General features: G+C 39.8%; 1 protein-coding gene across 1 annotated transcript in view; it reads left to right on the forward strand.

The window, feature by feature from the left end:
• The window catches only part of CCDC146 (coiled-coil domain containing 146), a 178,077-nt gene that overhangs the window by 156,188 nt on the left and 2,175 nt on the right, over positions 1 to 19,714 (forward strand). Inside the window, exons 12-17 of the mRNA XM_003782617.3 lie at positions 1,487 to 1,575; positions 1,670 to 1,834; positions 3,049 to 3,273; positions 5,169 to 5,397; positions 12,541 to 12,669; positions 13,306 to 13,443. Coding sequence (XP_003782665.1) covers positions 1,487 to 1,575; positions 1,670 to 1,834; positions 3,049 to 3,273; positions 5,169 to 5,397; positions 12,541 to 12,669; positions 13,306 to 13,443 — 975 coding nt within the window. The remainder of the gene's footprint in view (positions 1 to 1,486; positions 1,576 to 1,669; positions 1,835 to 3,048; positions 3,274 to 5,168; positions 5,398 to 12,540; positions 12,670 to 13,305; positions 13,444 to 19,714) is intronic.

Genomic DNA, 19,714 nt, shown 5'->3' on the forward strand with positions numbered 1-19,714 from the left:
TGGGGTGGCACTGGAGAGAGAAGTGTGAGCAGGCATCTCCCCCAAGGCCAGGGTGTGGGGTGGCACTAGAGAGAGAAGTGTGAGCAGGCATCTCCCCCAAGGCCAGGGTGTGGGGTGGCACTGGTCCAGAGCAGCATTCACAAATCAGCCTGGAAGATTCCACTCACACGAGTTTTTCCTAGTTAGAAACTGCATCCCTTTTCTCTTTAGAAATTTTAGAAATACTAGAGATATACTTATTTGTTATCGGAAACACTTATCTGTTTTATAAACTAGACAATTTCAGTTAATCTCACAAACTGGTAACACTTACTACCTATCTGTGACTATGTAAAGCAAGTCCCACATTAGTTAATTCACATTAAAGAACAAGTCACTTCTTGAGATAATGGAAATAGAGAAAGGAAGTATTCTTAGGCCTGGGAATTAGTCTTGTTGGACATTAGCTGTAATTTCCCTACAAAGGCAGTCAATCTTCTTATTTTACTTTCACACCACATCTGCATTCCTAACAGAAGACAAAAGGTGAGCGGGAAAATCAACGTTGCTATCACCCCCAGACAGAGAAGATGACACTGCATTTTGACGTCTGTATTAGCCCTCACAGACACAGTGACTGAAATAGTTTTTTCCTAACCCCAATTCTCAGTAAGAACAACGTAAAGTAAAGTTGCTGCACACCAGTCTTGGCTCTGTGATGGCCAAGTTCTTTGAAGTCACTCACGTGAAATGGGTTTAGCTCTTGCAAGCCTTGTGCGGAGGCTAACAGGAACTGCTTCTCTGGTTTCTACCAGAAAATACTTCCTCTTTGAATGCATTTTTTTCCCCCAGATGAAAGACTCAAATCAGTGTCTTTAAATTTGAAGAACATAACTAATGTATTTAGCACATGATCTGTTTTTAGAACTTTGGAAGTCTAATGGCTTTCTTTTAAAATATTCATGTGGAATCTGTGTGACACCTCCTTCCAGCTGGTGTCAACATGCTGCTTTAGTGTGCAGGAAAACACAGCCAACATACCAAAGAATAGAAAATCACTTTAAAATCATTGCTTCAGTCTCTCACAAAGTGCCACAGAGGTTCCATTTATAATATCTATCAAAATGGACTACAAAAAAACCCTGCCAATCCTCTCCCCTCATCCATCTTCCATAAACTCCAGGCCGCCTAGTCCAGCCGTACAGTTCAGTCACTCTTCCTTTCTCTCAGAAGTTCCCCAGATTTGTCCTCCAATCCAGTCTGTGCAGGCTCTTTTCCTTTCTCCTCTCCTTTCCTTCCCTTTCTTTAAGCAGCTCCTTGTCCTGGCCAGTGTGCAGCAGGTCAGCGGGCCAGGCTGTTTTCAGATCTCCTTCCTATACTTTTCACCCGCACCTGCTCAATCCAGCCTAGGCCAAGATAGAATTTTCTCTAATTAATAGGAACAAGGTGGGGTGAAGTTGGGAGCATTCGTATGTTGTTTACTTCACGCATCAGTTTTATATTTCAGCATAAATATAACAGCATTACTAAGGAAATGAAGACAAAGAATCTTGAAATCAGCATACACAGAAAGAAAAAACGAGAAATTCATCGGAGGTAAAAGAATTATGCAATAATTTACCTATTGAGTTGGGGACAAAAGACCAACTTTCATTTCACAAGCTTAAAAAAACGCTTTGTATTTTCTCAGACTCAGAGAGTTTGCTACGCTATATGACACTATTCGAAATGAAAGAAACAAATTTGTTAATTTACTTCACAAAGCTCACCAGAAAGTAAATGAAATAAGAGAACGTCATAAAATGTCATTAAATGAACTTGAAATTTTAAGAAATAGTGCAGTTATTCAAGAAAGGTAAGTATTATAATAACTATTGCACTTTCAAAAGCTGATCTTCTGATTTGTTTGAACTCTACAATACCTTAGAGATAATAAAATAAAAAATAGTCTTTTAGAGAGCTTGAAAAGCCCTTGTTCAAACTCCTTGTTTTATAGACAATAATCTAAACATCTGAACATGACTCCTTATACTTGTGTTTGGGAGCCACGTTTTAAATGAATGAAAATTAAATTATATAACTATGTTTACTATAATAACTTTTATTTACCCAGTTACAAAGAAAAGCAAAATCTAATAATTTCCATTTGAAGATAGAAGACAATCAAATTGTGTATTAATCAGCATTCCCTCGGCTTGTGGGAGGCAATATAGCAGAGTGGTGAAAACAGATGGTTGTCTAGATTCAAATCCCACCCCTGACACCTGTCAGCTGTGTGACCATGGACAAGCTACTTTGTCTCTCTGGGTTCACTTTCGTTATCTATAAAAATAGTCTTTATTTCATAGCTTTTATTATTAAATGGGCTAATCCATGTCTGTATAAACACGCAGAAGAGTGTCTGGAAAATGGCTGTTGTTTTGTTTTCTCTTTTCATTCATTATTTACCACGTGCCCAAGATCTGTTGGACTCCTTCACCTGTGTTAGTCATCAGTAGATGATCAGGGGATGGAGTAAGTCTGTATTACTTAAACTTCTTCCAGTGGCTATTTAATAAAGACATTTTTATAAATATGAATGTAAAGATATTACAAAATGGCCTTATTAGGGGGATGAAAAAATACATAATTCCCTAATCAAGTTCTCATCCCACATGAAAATATCATTTATAGAGACCACAGACTCATTTAGCATTAATTGTGGCCCTGTGCCAAGTCAAGCACCATCTTAAGTCTAACAGACATTATCAGATATAACCATCTTGATCCTCTAGAGAGCAGTCTCCTGAGAATGACAGGGCAATAAAGGAATGACTACAGTCTCCTGCTCTGATACAAGGTGTCAGGACTACATTGAGGGGCAACGGAAAGATGTCCTAATCTGGTTGGAGGGAGGATCGGAGGATTATAAAAATTCCTGAAGAGTATGCTGTGATGAATATCATTAAATTTCAAGGACACACAAAAGCAAGATCTCCTTTGATGGTGCTTGTGTTTCGAAAATTTTCATTGTTTTCAAGGAAACTAAGGAAAACTATAAACTTACCCCTTGTCCCATTATTTTAAAAGAAAGCTACAAAATTCCATGCTGAAACACGCCAACAATGTTACCATCAGGGAGAGCATGCAAAATGATGTGTGCAAAATCATAGCAACCCTTCAGGCAATGAAAGAGAGGAAGGACACACAGCTGAGCAACATTGACAGACTCGCCAACACCATCACACAGATTGAAGAGGAGATGGTGCGGCTTCGCAAAAAATACGAAAAAGCTGTTCAACGTCGAAATGAAAGGTACAAACCAGGAGCCTGTATGAGGACGGAGCCCCAAGAGATTCGATTTAGAGAACTTTTTTCTACTGATGCCTTGATAAGGAGTAGTGAGGGATGTTTGACAGTCAGGCTTCAGTAGTCTTTGGAGGGGAGGGGCTGCGTGTTTTTCCTAAAAAAAAAGAAAGAAAAGAAAAGAAAGAAAGAAAGTCTGTGCTCTTTAGAAGAAACAGGCAAGGGAGGGTTTGAGAAGTTGCTTGCTTGAAGATCAAAGTACTTTCCCAGGCCAGTATTCCAGCTTCCTCTGCGAACACCAAATTCTGTCAGTATAATTGACATAAAAAGTCTTTGGAACTTGTATCCATTTTGTAGCAGATTTGATCTTATTATATTCATTCAGCAGTTCTCCCAGTTAATTTTCTCCACAAGTAAATAAGGTTTTTAGTATTAGCATAATTTCTCCCAGGCTACAATTATATCATTAATCAATTTATTAATTTAGCAATTTTCTTCAAATTGCTTATACACCAAGAAATTGAGATGTGAGATTGTAGAGCCTTGGAATAATGACATCCAGTATCAGGGAGTTTTTTTGTTTTTTGTTTTTTGTTTTTTTGAGCTGATGTCTTGGTCTCAGTTGATCCTCCTGCCTCAATCTTCCAATATACACACATGTCACCTCCCAGCTTGGGGTAGGGGGATCTCTGCTGATCCTCCTGCCTCAGTCTTCTAATACACACACATGTCACCTCCCAGCTTGAGGTAGGGGAATCTCAGATGATCCTCCTGCCTCAGTCTTCTAATACACACACATGTCACCTCCCAGCTTGGGGTAGGGGAATCTCAGATGATTCTCCTGCCTCAGTCTTCTAATACACACACATGTCACATCCCAGCTTGGTATCTTTTTCCCCCCACCAGATTTATGTGCTATTTTGTATAAAGCATTGAAGTGCTGGATCCTGAGAGTAAAAAAAGGTGATAAAACATTGATCCTGCTCCAGGATCATGAGAGGGGATTTCAAAAAGTAAAAGAGACAAAATGTGGAGCTAAATTTAGCCAAGTTATTACTAAGTGCACATATGTTCTGAGGGAAAAGAAGATGCCAGAGATAGAAGCCATTAAAGGTGGAGCTCTGAGAGAATGGATACACATAGTATGTGGGAGACCTTTAGGGTCCTTAGAAGAACAAAACATTTTCAAAGAGTTGGTGGGTTTTTCTTTGGGGATGTGGCAGGGGCGGGGGAATTCCTGTTTGGCTCCTGGCACAAACTACAGCATGTTGACCATGTGCTCCTAGACCCTGTTCAGGTCTGTGGGGCATAATCAGTCATACAAACCAGAGCTACTGGAGTTAGAAAATTCTCACTTTGTTTCTTCCCCATATTCTTCTCTCAGAGAGAGGGGGAGTCTATCCTTGGCATGATTACAAAGGGAAAATTTTTATCTGTTCATAGGGAAATTAGCATCAGTAATTTTCAACTTTAGAAGAACCTAATGGGCCTTGCAACATAATCTAGAGCAGACTCATATAGAAACACATTCCCTGGCCCCTGCCTCTGTGTTTCTGGCCAGACCTTGGTTGGCAAGTCCGGCCCAAGAAAAGGGTCCACAGAAAATCAGACTACAGGATCACTTTGTTTATGCATCGGGAATGATATTCTTTCCCACCCCAGGAAAACATCTGGGACTTGCAGAGATGCTGGCTAGCCAACTGCATGCTAAACAATCCTTCTATCCCCAGAAAAATCCAAAGCATGAGTGTAGTTTAACTAGAAAGCCATTGTAAATATCTATTGTCTTCTAGAATTATGCTATGTTGATATATATATAGTGCCCAAAGCCAGAGAGAATCATAATGACTAGTAAAACAATGGCCTCAGTGCCCACTTAGCTCTGTCTCTGCATTTGATCACAGTGGTGTACAACTGATAGAGCGGGAAGAAGAAGTGTGCATTTTTTATGAAAAAATAAATATCCAAGAGAAGATGAAACTAAATGGGGAAATTGAATTGCATGTCCTGGAGGAAAAAATCCGATTCCTGAAGCTGAAGATTTCTGAGAAACAAAGACAGATTTATGTGACCCAGAAATTGCTGCCCGCCAAGAGGTCTCTGGACGCGGACCTGGCCTTGATCCAGATTCAGGTGGGAGAGTGGTCAGGGGATACTTCCTGGAGCCATTTGCTATGTTTTCGCCTTTTATTAGTTTGTGAGTTGTGTAAGTTACATCTTGTTTAAAAATGCCTTTGAACACTACTCTACGGTGGAACCTGGGCTTCAGGCATCCATGATACAAATTGTCTTTTCTTTTTCATGATGTATTTTCTGTCTTTCTTGAAACTTAAACCATCCCAGGACTCATCTCAGGCTTAGCTTTCTCACAGCTCAAAACTTCAGTAATCTAGGCTGTCACTACTCTCTGCATAATTATGATGCTGATGCTTGCTAGAAAGATCTTGGGGACCATCTAGCTCTCTTACTTTTGATACTCTTGTCCCCTGGAGCAGAAAGTAGCTGTAGTTTGCTGCTTAGTATTAACTGGCAATCACTGAGAATGAGACTCCTTAGCAACATCTGTAGCTCTATAATTTAGTAACCAGGCCTCTGACATGGCCTTTTTAAAAGTGGAATAAAGCCAACAAATTCAAACATGAAATAGCAAAAACTAAAATGTGAACATAAAGCTACTTTCTCTGGGGAAGGAGTCAAGGTGGTCGACTAGAAGCAGCTTCAACCAAAGGCTCCTATCTGGAGGGAGAGATACTGGACTGAAGTGGATTTGGAGAAGCTGAAGGAGGGGAGCTGAACTTGGAAAGTGGAAAGTGAGGTGCAGCACATTACCCCTGCTGAAGCAAGTGGTAGGGCCAAGAAAGGGGCAGAGAAACAACTAAGATCAGGTACAGAGCAACTAGTGGGAAGACACCCACTGCCAAGAGGATGGAGACCCCTCCCCAAGCAGGAGGCCTGTAGCAGGCTTTCTGGAGCCAGTAGGGAACAAATGGACCTCTCACCTCACCCCACACAGAGAGCTGCTAAATTCCGGGCCCACACCAGTGAGGTCTCACCTCCAAGCCTAGGCCCAACCTGCTTGGCACAAAAGTGAACAAATATTTTCTCCACAATCCTGAGCACAGAATTTACCCTTCCCCCTTTCCTGGTTGCCTGGAAGACTGTCCCCTGAACAGGCTGGAAAGTTGGGCAAGTGTGCTGGAGAGGGGGCAGTGTGTGTGCTGCTAAGCTGCAGGGGAAACAGTGGCACAGCATCTCTGACTTTGGTGGGGAAAGGGGTGAACTTTCCTGATTCCCTTTCCCACTAAAAAATACCCTTCTCTAGCCCATCAGGATTTCTCAGACAGCTCTGCCCACAGATTTCAGTTTTATGTCTCCCTGATGACCTCCTGAACTTGTTTGGGTGGGCTTTGCTAGCGCAGCCTGAGCAAGCTTGGCTAGAATTGGCAGCCAGGGCTGTCTGTCTGGTGACCCCCTAAACTCGTTTAGGTGGGCTTTGCTAGCAGAGCCTGAGCAAGTTTGGCTGGAACTGGTAGCCAAGGCTGTTTGCCTGGTGACCCCCTAAACTTGTTTGGGTGGGTATTGCTAGAGCAGCCTGAGCAAGTTCTTCTGGAACTTGGAGCCAGAGGTGTCCATTTGGCAACCTTCCCAAAATTCAGCAGCAGAGATATTGAAGCAGTGAGTGGCAGATTCAACAGGTCTGTCTGTATACCCCTCCTCCAGCTATCATTGGCAGAGGGTGGGGCTGCTGATGTTTGTATCTGTGCTGGGCAGAGATTACAGCAAAATACCTCAACTTCTTAGGATTGGATAGAGGGGAGACTGACATCAACATAGAGTGAGGTTGAGCTATCTCACCAAGCCTGCCCTCAGAATCTCTGGCTGTAGCCCGAAAGAGACCTTTGCAAGGCTATAGGAAAACAGCCACAATCACAAGCCTCAGCTCATTGGAGAAGAGATGGTTAGCTCCAGTTCCTGGGGCCACCTGAGCCAGTCTCAATCCACCAGATTTAATTGCCAAATTGGTTAGTACAATGTTTCCTAAAGGTCCCCAATTACATCAGCCCCAACAAATATTCAGGGGCAACCTACTGTTTCAACTAAAATAGTATAATTAATATTTTTTTTTTAAAGCTGAAAATACTTGTGGGGAGGACAGAAGAACTCTGGCAACATGAAAAATCAGAGCAGATCCACTCCCCCAAGAGATTACAATGGAGATACAACAGAAAATACCATCCATCGAGAAATGGCTGAAATGTCAGAAATAGAATTCAGAATATGGATGGCAAATAGGATGATTGGAATGGAGGAAAAGATAGAAATACAAATAAAAAAATAGTTCAAAAGTTGTCTCAAGAAATTAATGAATTCAAAGACAAAGTGACCAAGGATATAGACATAATAAGGAAAGATATAGCAACTGCCTCAGTGTCCCAACATGGGGTTTCTGAGAGCAGCCCCAAGTACTTAAGGGGTCAGGTTTGTAAGGCTTGGTTTGCATCCTGGTCGGCACACAGGCTGCCCAGGTGCATTTGGGTAGGTTAGCAAGCATTGTACAGAAGCAGAATTTTGCAGTTAGTCAGCTATACATCTTTGTTTCAGAACTTTCCCCACCTGGTATTTTTTTAAAGATCAGTTGATACCTCCCGGTCTGTTTCCCAGGGAGTTAGCCAAGCAAGAGATTGGGAGTGAACTAGATGCAAGAAATCAATTAGTACTTTCTCATCTATCTTGGGAGTAAACTAGACTTACTCCATTTTTTTTGAAAGCTTGCAACCTGGAAATTTTCCAGGAGTTAACTGGTATTTTTCCACATTAGTCTAGGCCTAACACTTTTCCACCTTAGCCTAGGCCCACTGGGCCTAACAATACCTGGAAAACCTCAGAGACTCAGCTACAAAGCTCTTAGAAGTGATCAAGGAATATAGCAGTGTCTCGGAATACAAAATCAATGCCCGCACATCAGTACCCTTCATATATGCCAATAACAGTCAAGCCAAGAATAAAATCAAAGACTCTATACTTTCCACGGTAGCTCCACAAAAAGATGAAATACCTGGGAATTCATCTAACAACAAAGGATGTGAAATATCTCTATAAAAAGAACTATGAAACCCTGAGAAAAGAAATAGCAGAAGAGATTAACAACTGAAAGTCATGGCTGGGAAGAAATCAATATTATTAAAATGTCCATACTACCCAAAGCAATCTATAGATTTAATGTAATCCCCATCAAAGCACCAATGTCATACTTTGAAGAACTTGAAAAAAATAGTACTTTATTTCATACGTGACCAGAGAAAACCCTGAATAGCAAATATAATTTTTAGAAATAAAATCAAATCTGGAGGCATCAGGTTATACTCCAAGCCTATAGTGATTGAAACAGCATGATACTGGCACAAAAATAGAGCCATGGAATAGAATAGGGAACTAGAGATGAAATCTGCCATTTGATCTTTGATAAGCCTAACAAAACATGCATTGGGGAAAAAGAATCCCTATTTAATAAATGGTGCTTGAAGAGCTGGCTAACTACATATAGAAGACTGAAACTGGACCCGCATCTCTCACCATTGACAAAAATTGATTTTCAATGTATAAAAGATTAAATTTGAGACATGAAACAATAAAAATTATAGAAAAGAGTGTGGGGAAAACTCTTGAAAATAATGGCCTTGTAAAGTATTTTATGAGAAAGACCCACCTGGCAATTGCAGCAATACCAAAAATAAATGATTAGAATTTGATCAAACTAAAAAGCTTCTGCACTTCTAAGGGTACCACAATCAAAGCAAACAGATAACCTTCAGAATGGGAGAAGATTTTTGCATGTTATCAGTCTGACAAAGGCCTGATAAATAGAATCTATAGAAAACTCAAATTAAACAACAAGAAAAGAGCAAACAACCCAAATTCTATGTAGGTAAGAGACTTGAACAGAAACTTCTCTGAAGATGAGAGACAAATGTCCAACAAACACATGAAAAAATGCTCATCGTTCCTGATCATCAGAGAAATGCAAATCAAAACCACTCTGAGATATCACCTAACTCCAGTAAGATTAGCCCACATCACAAAATCCTGAATCTGCAGATGCTGCATGAATGTGGAGAGAAAGGAACACTTCTACACTTTTGGTGGGATTGAAAACTAATACAACCGTTTTGGAAAGAAGAATGGAAAATTCTCAGAGAACTAAAAGACCTTGCATTTGATCCTGCAATCCCATCTACTCAGAAGAACAAAAAGCATTTTACCTCAAAGACATTTGCATTAGAATGCTTATTACAGCTCAATTCACAATTGCCAGATGTGGAGGCAATCCAAAGCACATCAACCATAAATGGATTAACAAACTGTGGTATATGTATACCATGGAATACTATTCAACCATAAGAAATGATGGAGACTTTACATCTTTTATGCTTACCTGGATGGAGTTGAAACACAATCTTCTTAGCAAAGTATCTCTCAAGAGATACTTGAGAGGCTCGGCGCCTGTGGCTCAAGTGGCTAAGGCACCAGCCACATACACCCAAGGTGGCGGGTTCGAATCCAGCCTGGGCCCGCCAAACAACGACGGCTGCAACCAAAAAATAGCCGGGCGTTGTGGCGGGCGCCTGTGGTCCCAGCTACTTGGGAGGCGGAGGCAGGAGACTCGCTTGAGCCCAGGAGTTGGAGGTTGCTGTGAGCTGAGATGCCACGGCACTCTACCCAGGGGGACAGCTTGAGGCTCCTGTCTCAAAAAAAAAAAAAAAAGAGATACTTGAGAAAAAAAAATCCAATGTTTTCAATACTAATATGAAACCAATATGTAAATAATTACATGCTCATACAAAAGATAAAACAGATATAGTCTAGCAAGAGAGAGAGGAGGGGGAGAGGGCAATTGGAGGGAGGTGGGAGGATAATGGGTGGGATCTCACCTAATGTGCATAATGCAAGGGTGTTCAGTGCACTTCTTGGATGAAGGGCTCTTCTACAATTTGCACTTTACCTTGGACGTGAGAACATTATAACCTAAAAGTTTGTACCCTCATATTAATTTGAAATTAAAAATAATAATTTTAAGAAGCTACTTTCTTCACATGCAATATTCAGAGTTTTTTATTAATGAAAATTAGAAGTAAAAATTTGTGGCCTAAGAAATAAAAAGAAAAAAAATTGTGGCCTTAAAAAAAAAAGTGTGGCCTCAATTTTTTCCCATTGATTCAAATTCTAACCTATAACAATATTTTTATCTACAATGTCAAGTTTGCTGTTGCATATTTTTCTGCCTACAAATTTTTTTCAAAAATGTCTGAAATTTACAAAAGTATAAACATTTTGAAGAAGAATTATACCCCAAGGATATATTATAATTACTATTAAAATTATCAAAAATCTGGGAGCAACCCTTCCATTTTTTTTCAAGGCATTTAGGTAAATGTTTTTTATTAGCTCTTGCTGTAGCCATCTTTGGGTCCTCCTTTTGTTTTTACTTAATCATGTCAAGGGGATTCACAGGACTCCTAGAACCAGGTGATGGATCTACTTCCGCACTGTGTGCCACTTGAATACGTATATATCATATAGATAATGGCATCTTTCAGTTTGTGCAAATATGCGAAGGTTCTGATTCCAGTGTTGGCTTAGTTAACCCTAAGTTTTCTCATTCGTTTCTTCAATGAGTGTGACCACTTTAGATCAATGAGCTAGGAAGTCCCACAGTCTTTCCCAAGATTCCTGTGTCTCCGACCCCTACTTCCAACAATTGGTTTATTTGGGGGAATCAACCCTCACACACAGTGCCTGATGCACTGATTACGTGTGCCCTTCTAGGACATGATGTGAGATTTCTAGTTTCAAGGAAGTCGTTTCTGCACTTTGTCCCTAGCCCTGGATCCCTGTCATATCCTGTTGTTTGTTACAGCTGCAGTACTTGGAGTATTTTTTTTTAAGTCTTCTTCCCCTTTTTTGCATCATTTTTCAGAATTCTCTTAAGGTTCACATTTTTTTTTTAGTTGTTGGAAATAGTTTTAATTGTCCAACATTCTAATCCAAGGATTATCATGAGTCATATTCTCGTGGTTCTTATAATAGCTCCATTTCAGAGATCTTGTTGTAATAGCTCCATTTCAGAGATCCTGGAAGTCACATAAACTGTTTTAGTACATAAGAACACTACTTTATATAGACAAAGTAAACAATTTTTATTCAAAGATCAACAAGGACATTAAATTTAGGCACTCCTTTGATAAGCACACACCACATTTTTGGTTTTTATGTAGTTTCCTAATTATGAAAAGGGAATATTAGATGTTGTTAATAAGAAATACCACAAATATTTGATTACATGTGTGTATACTGCAATTCTGCATTAAGGGCAATTAAAAAATGTAGAGAGAAGGAAAATTTTTTATTTATCTCACCTTTATAATTCTTTCTGTAGAGAGGAGGAACACAAAATTTTAGAATACTACCTATATAACTCTCAGACATATTGTAAGATACTTCAAATATACTATCTTGTTCAATAGTTCAACCCCATGGAATTGAGCCATTTGTTTTCATTTAACAATTGAAAAAACTAAGGTTTAGAGGATTGCCCTGAGATTACACGGGCATTAAGTAGGAAATTAAAACTGATGCCTCTTAGTTGTCATCATGTTCCACATTTCTCTCTATAAAACAAAACCTAAGTGTGGCTATCATTTCAATACTTAGGGTTAGCCATATTTCTTTATCCACCTCCACAGTCTCATTGACTCAGTAAATAGATTAATAGTTGATATATAAGACACAATATTAGGGGTTTAGCAGGAAAGATATAAATAGCTCAAGCTACTCCTCACAGAGTTCTTTGGGAAGCCATTAAAGCTATTTCCAGCAAAGGATTTTAAAATGAGGTCCAGCAAGCTGCATGTAGCTAACCTGGTCTCTGTGGCAACCTGCAATAAGGAGGAGGTTGTATACTTTGAAACCCGCAACCACACAGCATCACATGTATACAACACAGAATGGGAAGCAATCAGAGGACTGCTGTGGAATCAACCTTTATTTCCCTGACTCAGACAGCACCACCCTGGCATAAGCATCATCACTACAATGCCATGAATGAATAGAGACATGGCTTACCCCCAGGTCCAGCTGATGGAACATTAAGAAAATAGTTCTCTTCCACCTTTGCCTGGGTTGATCCTGTTGAAAGATTGTAAAGAACCCAGAATATGTGATTTTAAGATTTACTGAGCTAAGGAGTTTTAAAGCTAATGTTTCTTTCTTATTTAATAGTTTTCACAGTGCACAGACAGAATAAGAGAACTGGAGAAAATGTTTATAAATCCTGAGGGTAAGAACAGAACTCGCTTCCTTCAAGGGAAAGATCTGACCCAAAAAGAGATGATCAAAAAATTAGACAAGGTAAACGTTCTTGTTTACTATGATTGGATCTTAGCCCTTTGTGGATATAGGTTAAAGATACCTGTGATACTATTTCATGATATGCCAACAGCCCTATCCTTTTATTATTCTAGCCACTAATACAGTCTTTTCATTGTAATCTAGTACCAAAGTCTAAGTGTGATCTAGAGCAATGTTTTTAAACCTTATCTCACAGCACACTTGAACCTACTATTAACCTTTCATGGCATACTTAAATTATGTTGATCAATTAAAAAAAATGAATATACTCACTATGCTCTGAACTTTTTTCAAAAATAATTAATGATCTTTAAAATTTTTCAAGGCACACCTAAGTTCCTCTCGCAGCACACCCGTGTGCTGTGGCACACTGGTTGAAAATCACTAATCTAGATACTTGCCAAGTTAAAAGCCATTGGTTTCAAGATTCCAAAGGCACCTTTCTCTTGTGATCTGAAGAGGTAATTCATCTTCCTGATGGAAACATATTAGCTGCTAGATAGAGTTGAGAAGGTCGCACTCTACCATGGCGGGAAGAACTCCCAGAGCTGTAGAGGGTAGGGGGATAGTGCTCTACTTAGAAAGGGTTTTGTCTTATGACTTTTTGCTTCTTGTTGAAATTGTTTTCAACTGTAGCTGGAACTACAGCTGGCCAAGAAGGAGGAGAAGTTACTGGAGAAGGATTTCATCTATGAACAGGTCTCCCGGCTCACAGACAGACTCTGTAGCAAAACTCAGGCCTGCAAGCAGGACACGCTGTACTTAGCCAAGAAGGTCTGCCTGAGTACCTGAACCCTTCCCCCATTCTGTCTTTTGCCCCTATTTCTTATTACCTTTTGTTTCTCCACAGACTGCTTGATTTATGGAGAGAAGTGCTGGATAGATTTGGTTTTATGACTAGTGAAACATGGAGAAATGTAAAGACAACTCAGAGAATTGTCCAAAATAAGTTTTAATCTTGTTCCCTAAGTGAATTGACCTTATAGAGGAAGCCCCAAGCTTTTCAATAGCTATGTGCAAGTTTCACTCAACAGGGTAACTACCCAAATGTGATCATTGTTACCTTTGTAACTCATGCACAAAGTTAAACCTTTGTATTTCCTTTCGCATGGAAGGTCTCACTGATTTAGCAGTCTGCATAGGAACGGCTCTAATCCAGAACTCCATCGTTAGAACAGCAATCACACCCTACTCAGGCCATCTGCATCATAGGGGTGGTGCCACCACCAGGCCTCACCAATGAGAAAAGGCCAGGCCAGTAACATAGAGCTTCCTAATTTAATAAATGTAACACACCAGGACTCCAGATTCAAAGCCACTCAGTAGGCTGGGACTATAGGCCTATGGTGACACCCACACCCAAGACTGCAGGCTCCCAAGGAGCAAGCAACTGTTCCTTGGAGGAGGAGGAGTCTAGCAACTGTTGCTCATTCTTCTTCATTTTCTTCGTGCCTGACATTTACTAGACTCTAGCAAACCATTTCTTGACTGAATATGTAAACAATCAGTCCTGTTCTAAAAACAGTCTCAGCATACCATAAATCCCAGGCCATCTTTATTTTACTTTCACTTTTGTGCTCTGAAGACTCTAATAATAGACCCATCAGGCCAGTGGCAGTTATGAAATTCACAACTTTAACTCATAAAATAAGAAATGCTAAGACTTAGTTAAGCTCATGAACTTTGCCTGATTTAGCAAAATGAATTTTTGTCTGCCTTTTGCAAAATGAATTTCCTTTCTTTGGAGGAAGTCATTTTTCACTCAGGGATGTCTTGTCAAAGCTCACGGCAGAGTGTCTCTGGAAGGCAATGGTAATGCCAGAGAAATGCACATGCTAGCCACTTTCTGTGGACAAGAAAGCTCCAGCCCACCTGAGTCCTATCCTAATGATTAGTCTCCCCTTTCTTTTCCCTACCTTCCATGCTCTCTTCCTGGTTCTTCCCCAACCCACACACACCATTTTAAATGATAATCTCTTCATAAGTAGGCAGAACTGGAAGGCAGAAAGACGTTCATTTCACAGATCTGTGATTTACTAACACTAGCAAGTGACCTTGAGAAAGATCCATAAATACCTTAAAACACAGTTTTGTCATCTATCAAATGGGTGTGATATCAGCTAAAGTCGTTGAATAGTTAAGCACGTAAGTGGCCTCTCCCAGTGGATACTCAACCATAATACATGTCTCCTCAAGTCTCTCACTTTTCTTAGATAATTTATAGCTCCTCTTACAAATTTCCCAACAGAAATGGGAACTCTCAGCTAAGACTTACAGCAACCTAGAATAATACCAAACTCTTTTTATTTATAGAGAAGGGAGGTTGGCTAGTTATACACACATACATACTCACATGTGCAGTATGTAAAGGAAAAATGACTTCCTCCAAAGAAAAGGAAATTCATTTTGTAAAAGGAAGGAAGGCAACATTTAAAGAAACATCAGATAAGATAATTTAGGCAAAGTTCATGAGCTTAAGTTGTGAATTTCACAACTGCCACTGGCTGATTAGTCTGTGGTGGAAGACATCAGAGCAGAAATTTATAAGTAAAATACAAATGGCAAAATTTCTTCATGGCTCCACCTCCATGGTTCCTGTGCTGCTATCCAGCATCGCCCACATAACCCTTGTCCTGCCTGCCAGCCTCAGATCTGGCTCTGAGGCTTCCACTGCTCCTGGTCCCATGGCTCCTCACTGCCACTGAGCCCTGCAGCCCTGCCTGGTGAGAACCACTCCACAGTCTCTAACACTTTGCCAGGGACCCTTGAGACACCATTGCATCTGGACCCAGTTTCTGGGACCCCCCGCAGCCTGAACACCCATAACCACTGCCTAGATAGCCTCACCCAGCTGCCACTGTCATCTCCATGGAGAGACCAGGGCAGGGAAACCTCCCACAAAATCAGCCTCTATGGAGAGGGTCTTGCCCTCCCCCAACTCAAGCATCTAACAAGAACCTGGGGAATAACCCACCACTCCACATGAATTTCAGTATCAGCTTGAACTGTGACAACCACAGGGGAACAAGACAAAACAGAGCAGTTATGTTACAGGCTTCCCGCTCTCCTGCCAGGTCAGTCTTCCATAGTAGGACACAAAAGCACCATCTAGAGACCTCTCCTTCCTCTCACTAAGTAGGAGAGTTCCCAGCAGAGGAGAAAAAGTGCCCCACAAACTTATCAGCCCCAAACTAAAAGAAGAGGATTTAGATGAGAAAAAAAGCAGCAAAAGAAATATGGAAATATGAAAAACAACATAAACTAGATAATGTAGAGGAAACAGACAAATTCCTTGAAATGCACAACCTCCAAAGATTCATTAAAAAAGAAATAGAAAATGTAAATAGGCCCATAACTAACAGGAAGATTCAAGCAGTAATAAAACAATCTCCCAACAGAAGAAAAAAAAAAAAAAAACAGCCTTGGGCCAGGTGGATTCACAGCCAAATTCTACCAGACCTACAGAAATTATTCCTTACGTCCTCCCTAACTCATTCTATGAAACCAGTATCACCTTCATGCCAAAGCCAGGAATGGACATAACAAAATAAAAAAACTACAGACCAACATTCCTCATGAATATAGATGGAAAAATCTTCAAGAAAATACTAGCAAAGCAAATTCAACAGCACATCAAAATAATAATAATAGGGCAGCACCAATGGCTCACAGGAATAGGGCACCGGCCCCATATGCCAGAGGTGGCAGGTTAACACCCAGCCCCAGCCAAAAAATAATAATAATAACAACAACAATAATGATAATAATAACTCACCATGACCAATTGGGCTGCATTCCAGAGATGTAAGAATGCTTCAACATATGTAAATCAATAAACAAGATTCATCATATAACCAGAAGCAAAAGTAAAGACCAGATGATTATCTTAATAGATGCAGAAAAAGCATTTGATAAAATCTAGTACCCTTTAATGATAAAAAACCCTCAACATACTAGGTATAAAAGGAGTAGACCTCAAAACTGTATAAGCCATATACGACAAACCCACAGCCAACATCATGCTGAAAGGAGAAAAGAAAGCACTTCTCCTAAGAATAAGAACAAGGGTGCCCATTGTCAATTGCTTCTATTCAACATAGCACTCAAAGTCCTGGCCAGAGCAATCAGGCAAGAAAAAGAAATAAAGCATATCCAAAAAAGGAAAGGATTCAAACTGTCACTTTTCACTAAAGATATAATCTTATATCCAGAAAAATCTCAGACTCCACTACAAGACTCCTAGAATTGATAAGTAAATTCACCAAGGTCTCAGGCTACACAATCAATGTACATAAATCCAGTAACATTTCTATATACTAATAATTCTCAAGCTGAGAGCCATCAAAGACTCAATACCATTCACAATAGCTACAAAGAAAATAAAATACTTAAGAATGTACTTAACCAGGGAGATGAAAAATCTCTACAGGGAAAACTGTGAAACACTGATGAAAGAAATTGTAGTGACACAAAAAAATGGAAAAACATCATGGATTGGTGAAATCAACATTGTATAAATGTCCATACAACTTGAAGTGATTTATACATTCAGTGCAAACCTCATCAAAATACCAACGTCATACTTCCCAGCTCTAGAAAAAGTATATCCTATACTTCACTTAGAGCCAAAAAAGAGCCCAAATAGCCAAAGCAATCTTAAGGAAAAATAACAAATCTGGAAGTGTCACCTTACTAGACTTCAAATTGTACTACAAGGCTATAGTATCCAAACTAGCATAGCCAGGTATTGTGGCAGGCACCTGTAGTCCCAGCTACTTCGAAGGCTGAGGCATAGGGGTTGCTTAAGTCCAAGAGAATTTGAGGTTGCTTTGAACTATGATGCCATAGTGTAGCAACCCGTATAGCCTATGGCTAGGAGGAGTGAGAGTTATAAGAAATACCTGTACAGCTCAATAATGGAACACCTTGGTGAAAAGGGCATGGAGAGAGATTTAGCTCTCCTAACAGGCATTAAGAGTTCGCAAGATGAGACCATTGGTGAATTGGCAGTCTTAAAACCTGTGGTGTTGAGAGGCCTGAGATCAGCCTTATATTAGCCTGGAGGAAAAGGCAGTTGGGAGCATGCACATTCTATTACCAGCCCTGCTTACTCTGTCTCCTCTCCTGCCTGCAGAACGCCAGCATGGAATCTCTCTGCTGAAGATTACCCAGCTCTACTAAAGACTAAGATCTATCTATTCTAAGACAGCTTTACTCTCTCTAAGACTCTCTCTATGTCTCTCTCCAGCTAAGGTAAAGCCCTCAGGCACCTAAGAGAAATTGTTCCTGAACAAGGTAGATTAGTGGTCTGCATCTGGAACCTAGTTAAGCCGGGCCCAAGACCTGGCCAGTCCCAGGCCCTGACAAGCAGTGGCAGGAGTGGGATATGACACCATGGCACTCTACATGTCCAACAGATTTAGACTCTATCTCAGAAAAAAAAAAAAAAAAGAAAGAAAAAGAAACAAATAAACAAAAAGCATGGTACTGGCATTACAGTAGAAACATAGACCAATGGAATAGAACAGAGAACACAGAAATGAAACCACCTACCTACAACCAACTTATTCTCAACAAAGTAGACCACAATAGACGCTGGGGAAAGGAAGCACTATTCAATAAATGATGCTAGGGAAACTGGATACCCAAAAGCAGAAGAATGAAATAGGACCCCTATACCTTGCCATATACAAAAATTCAAGAATTTATGATTAAGACCCCAAAGACAAATATAACAACAACAAAAATAAATATATGGGACTTGATAAAATTAGAAATCATCTGCACAGCAAAGGGTAAAAAGACAACCCAACAGAGTAAAAAGACAACCTACAGAGTGGGATAAAATATTTGCAAACAATACCTGATAAAAGCTAATACCCAGAATCTACAAAGAATTCAAATCAGTAAGAAAAAAAAATTAAACAGTGGGCCAAAGACATGAACTGAAGTTTTTCAACTTTGTGGTGGGCGCCTGTAGCCGCAGCTACTTGGGAGGCTGAGGCAAGAGAATTGCTTAAGTGCAAGAGTTTGAGTTTGGTGTGAGCTGTGATGCCACTGCACTCTACCCACAGTGACAGCTTGAGACTCTGTCTCAAAAAAATAATAATAATAATAAATAAAAACAGACAAATGGCCAATATACATGAAAAAATGCTCAATGTTATTAATTATCAGGAAAATGCAAAATTAAAGTCACAATGAGATAGCACTTAACCCCTGTCAGAATGGCCGTTACTTAAAATTCAAGAAACAATAATGAGAAAAGAACACTTACACACTGTTGGTGGGACTGCAAATTTGTAGTCTCCGTGGAAAACAGTGTAGTTTCCTCAAAGAAATAATTGTAGACTTACCATTGGACCCAGAGATCTCTCTAATAGGTATCAACTCAAAGGAAAATAAGTCATTTTATCAAAAAGATGCCAGCTCTCAAATGTTATTGCAGCACAGTCCACAACCTAAGGGCCCATCATTTCATGAGTAGATTAAGAAAATGTGGCATATATACACCATGAGTATTACTCAGCCATAAAAAGACATGAAATAATATCATTTAGAGCAACTTGGATAGAACTTCATTATTATTCTAAGTGAACTATCTCAGGAATGGAAAAACAAACATCACATGTACTCTTTTTTTCTTTTCTTTTCTTTTCTTTTCTTTTCTTTTCTTTTCTTTTTTTTTTCTTCAGTTTTTGGCCTGGTTTGGGTTTGAACCCACCAACCTCCAGCATACGGGGCCGGCACCCTACTCCTTTACTCTTTCATAATTGGGAACTAATCAGTGGGCACATGTGAGCAAAAGGAGATAGCAGGACAAAATTAGGCATCAGGAACATTTTTTCCTCTCCTTCTCATCTCTTAAAAAATAGACATCAAACTCTTCCCCTCAATGCTATCTACCTTGAAATCCAGTAATTAGGTAACAAATCATTTACTTTTCTCTCTTTGACCTTATTTACACAACCAGAGTGTTGGGCTCCATGTCTTCCAGATCTTAATTTCTACAAAGTCCCAGTTGAACTGTCCTTCCTTTGGACAA

The sequence above is a fragment of the Otolemur garnettii genome, unplaced genomic scaffold (genome assembly GCF_000181295.1).
Source record: "Otolemur garnettii isolate 467f Iridium unplaced genomic scaffold, OtoGar3 scaffold00005, whole genome shotgun sequence".
Lineage (NCBI taxonomy): Eukaryota > Metazoa > Chordata > Mammalia > Primates > Galagidae > Otolemur > Otolemur garnettii.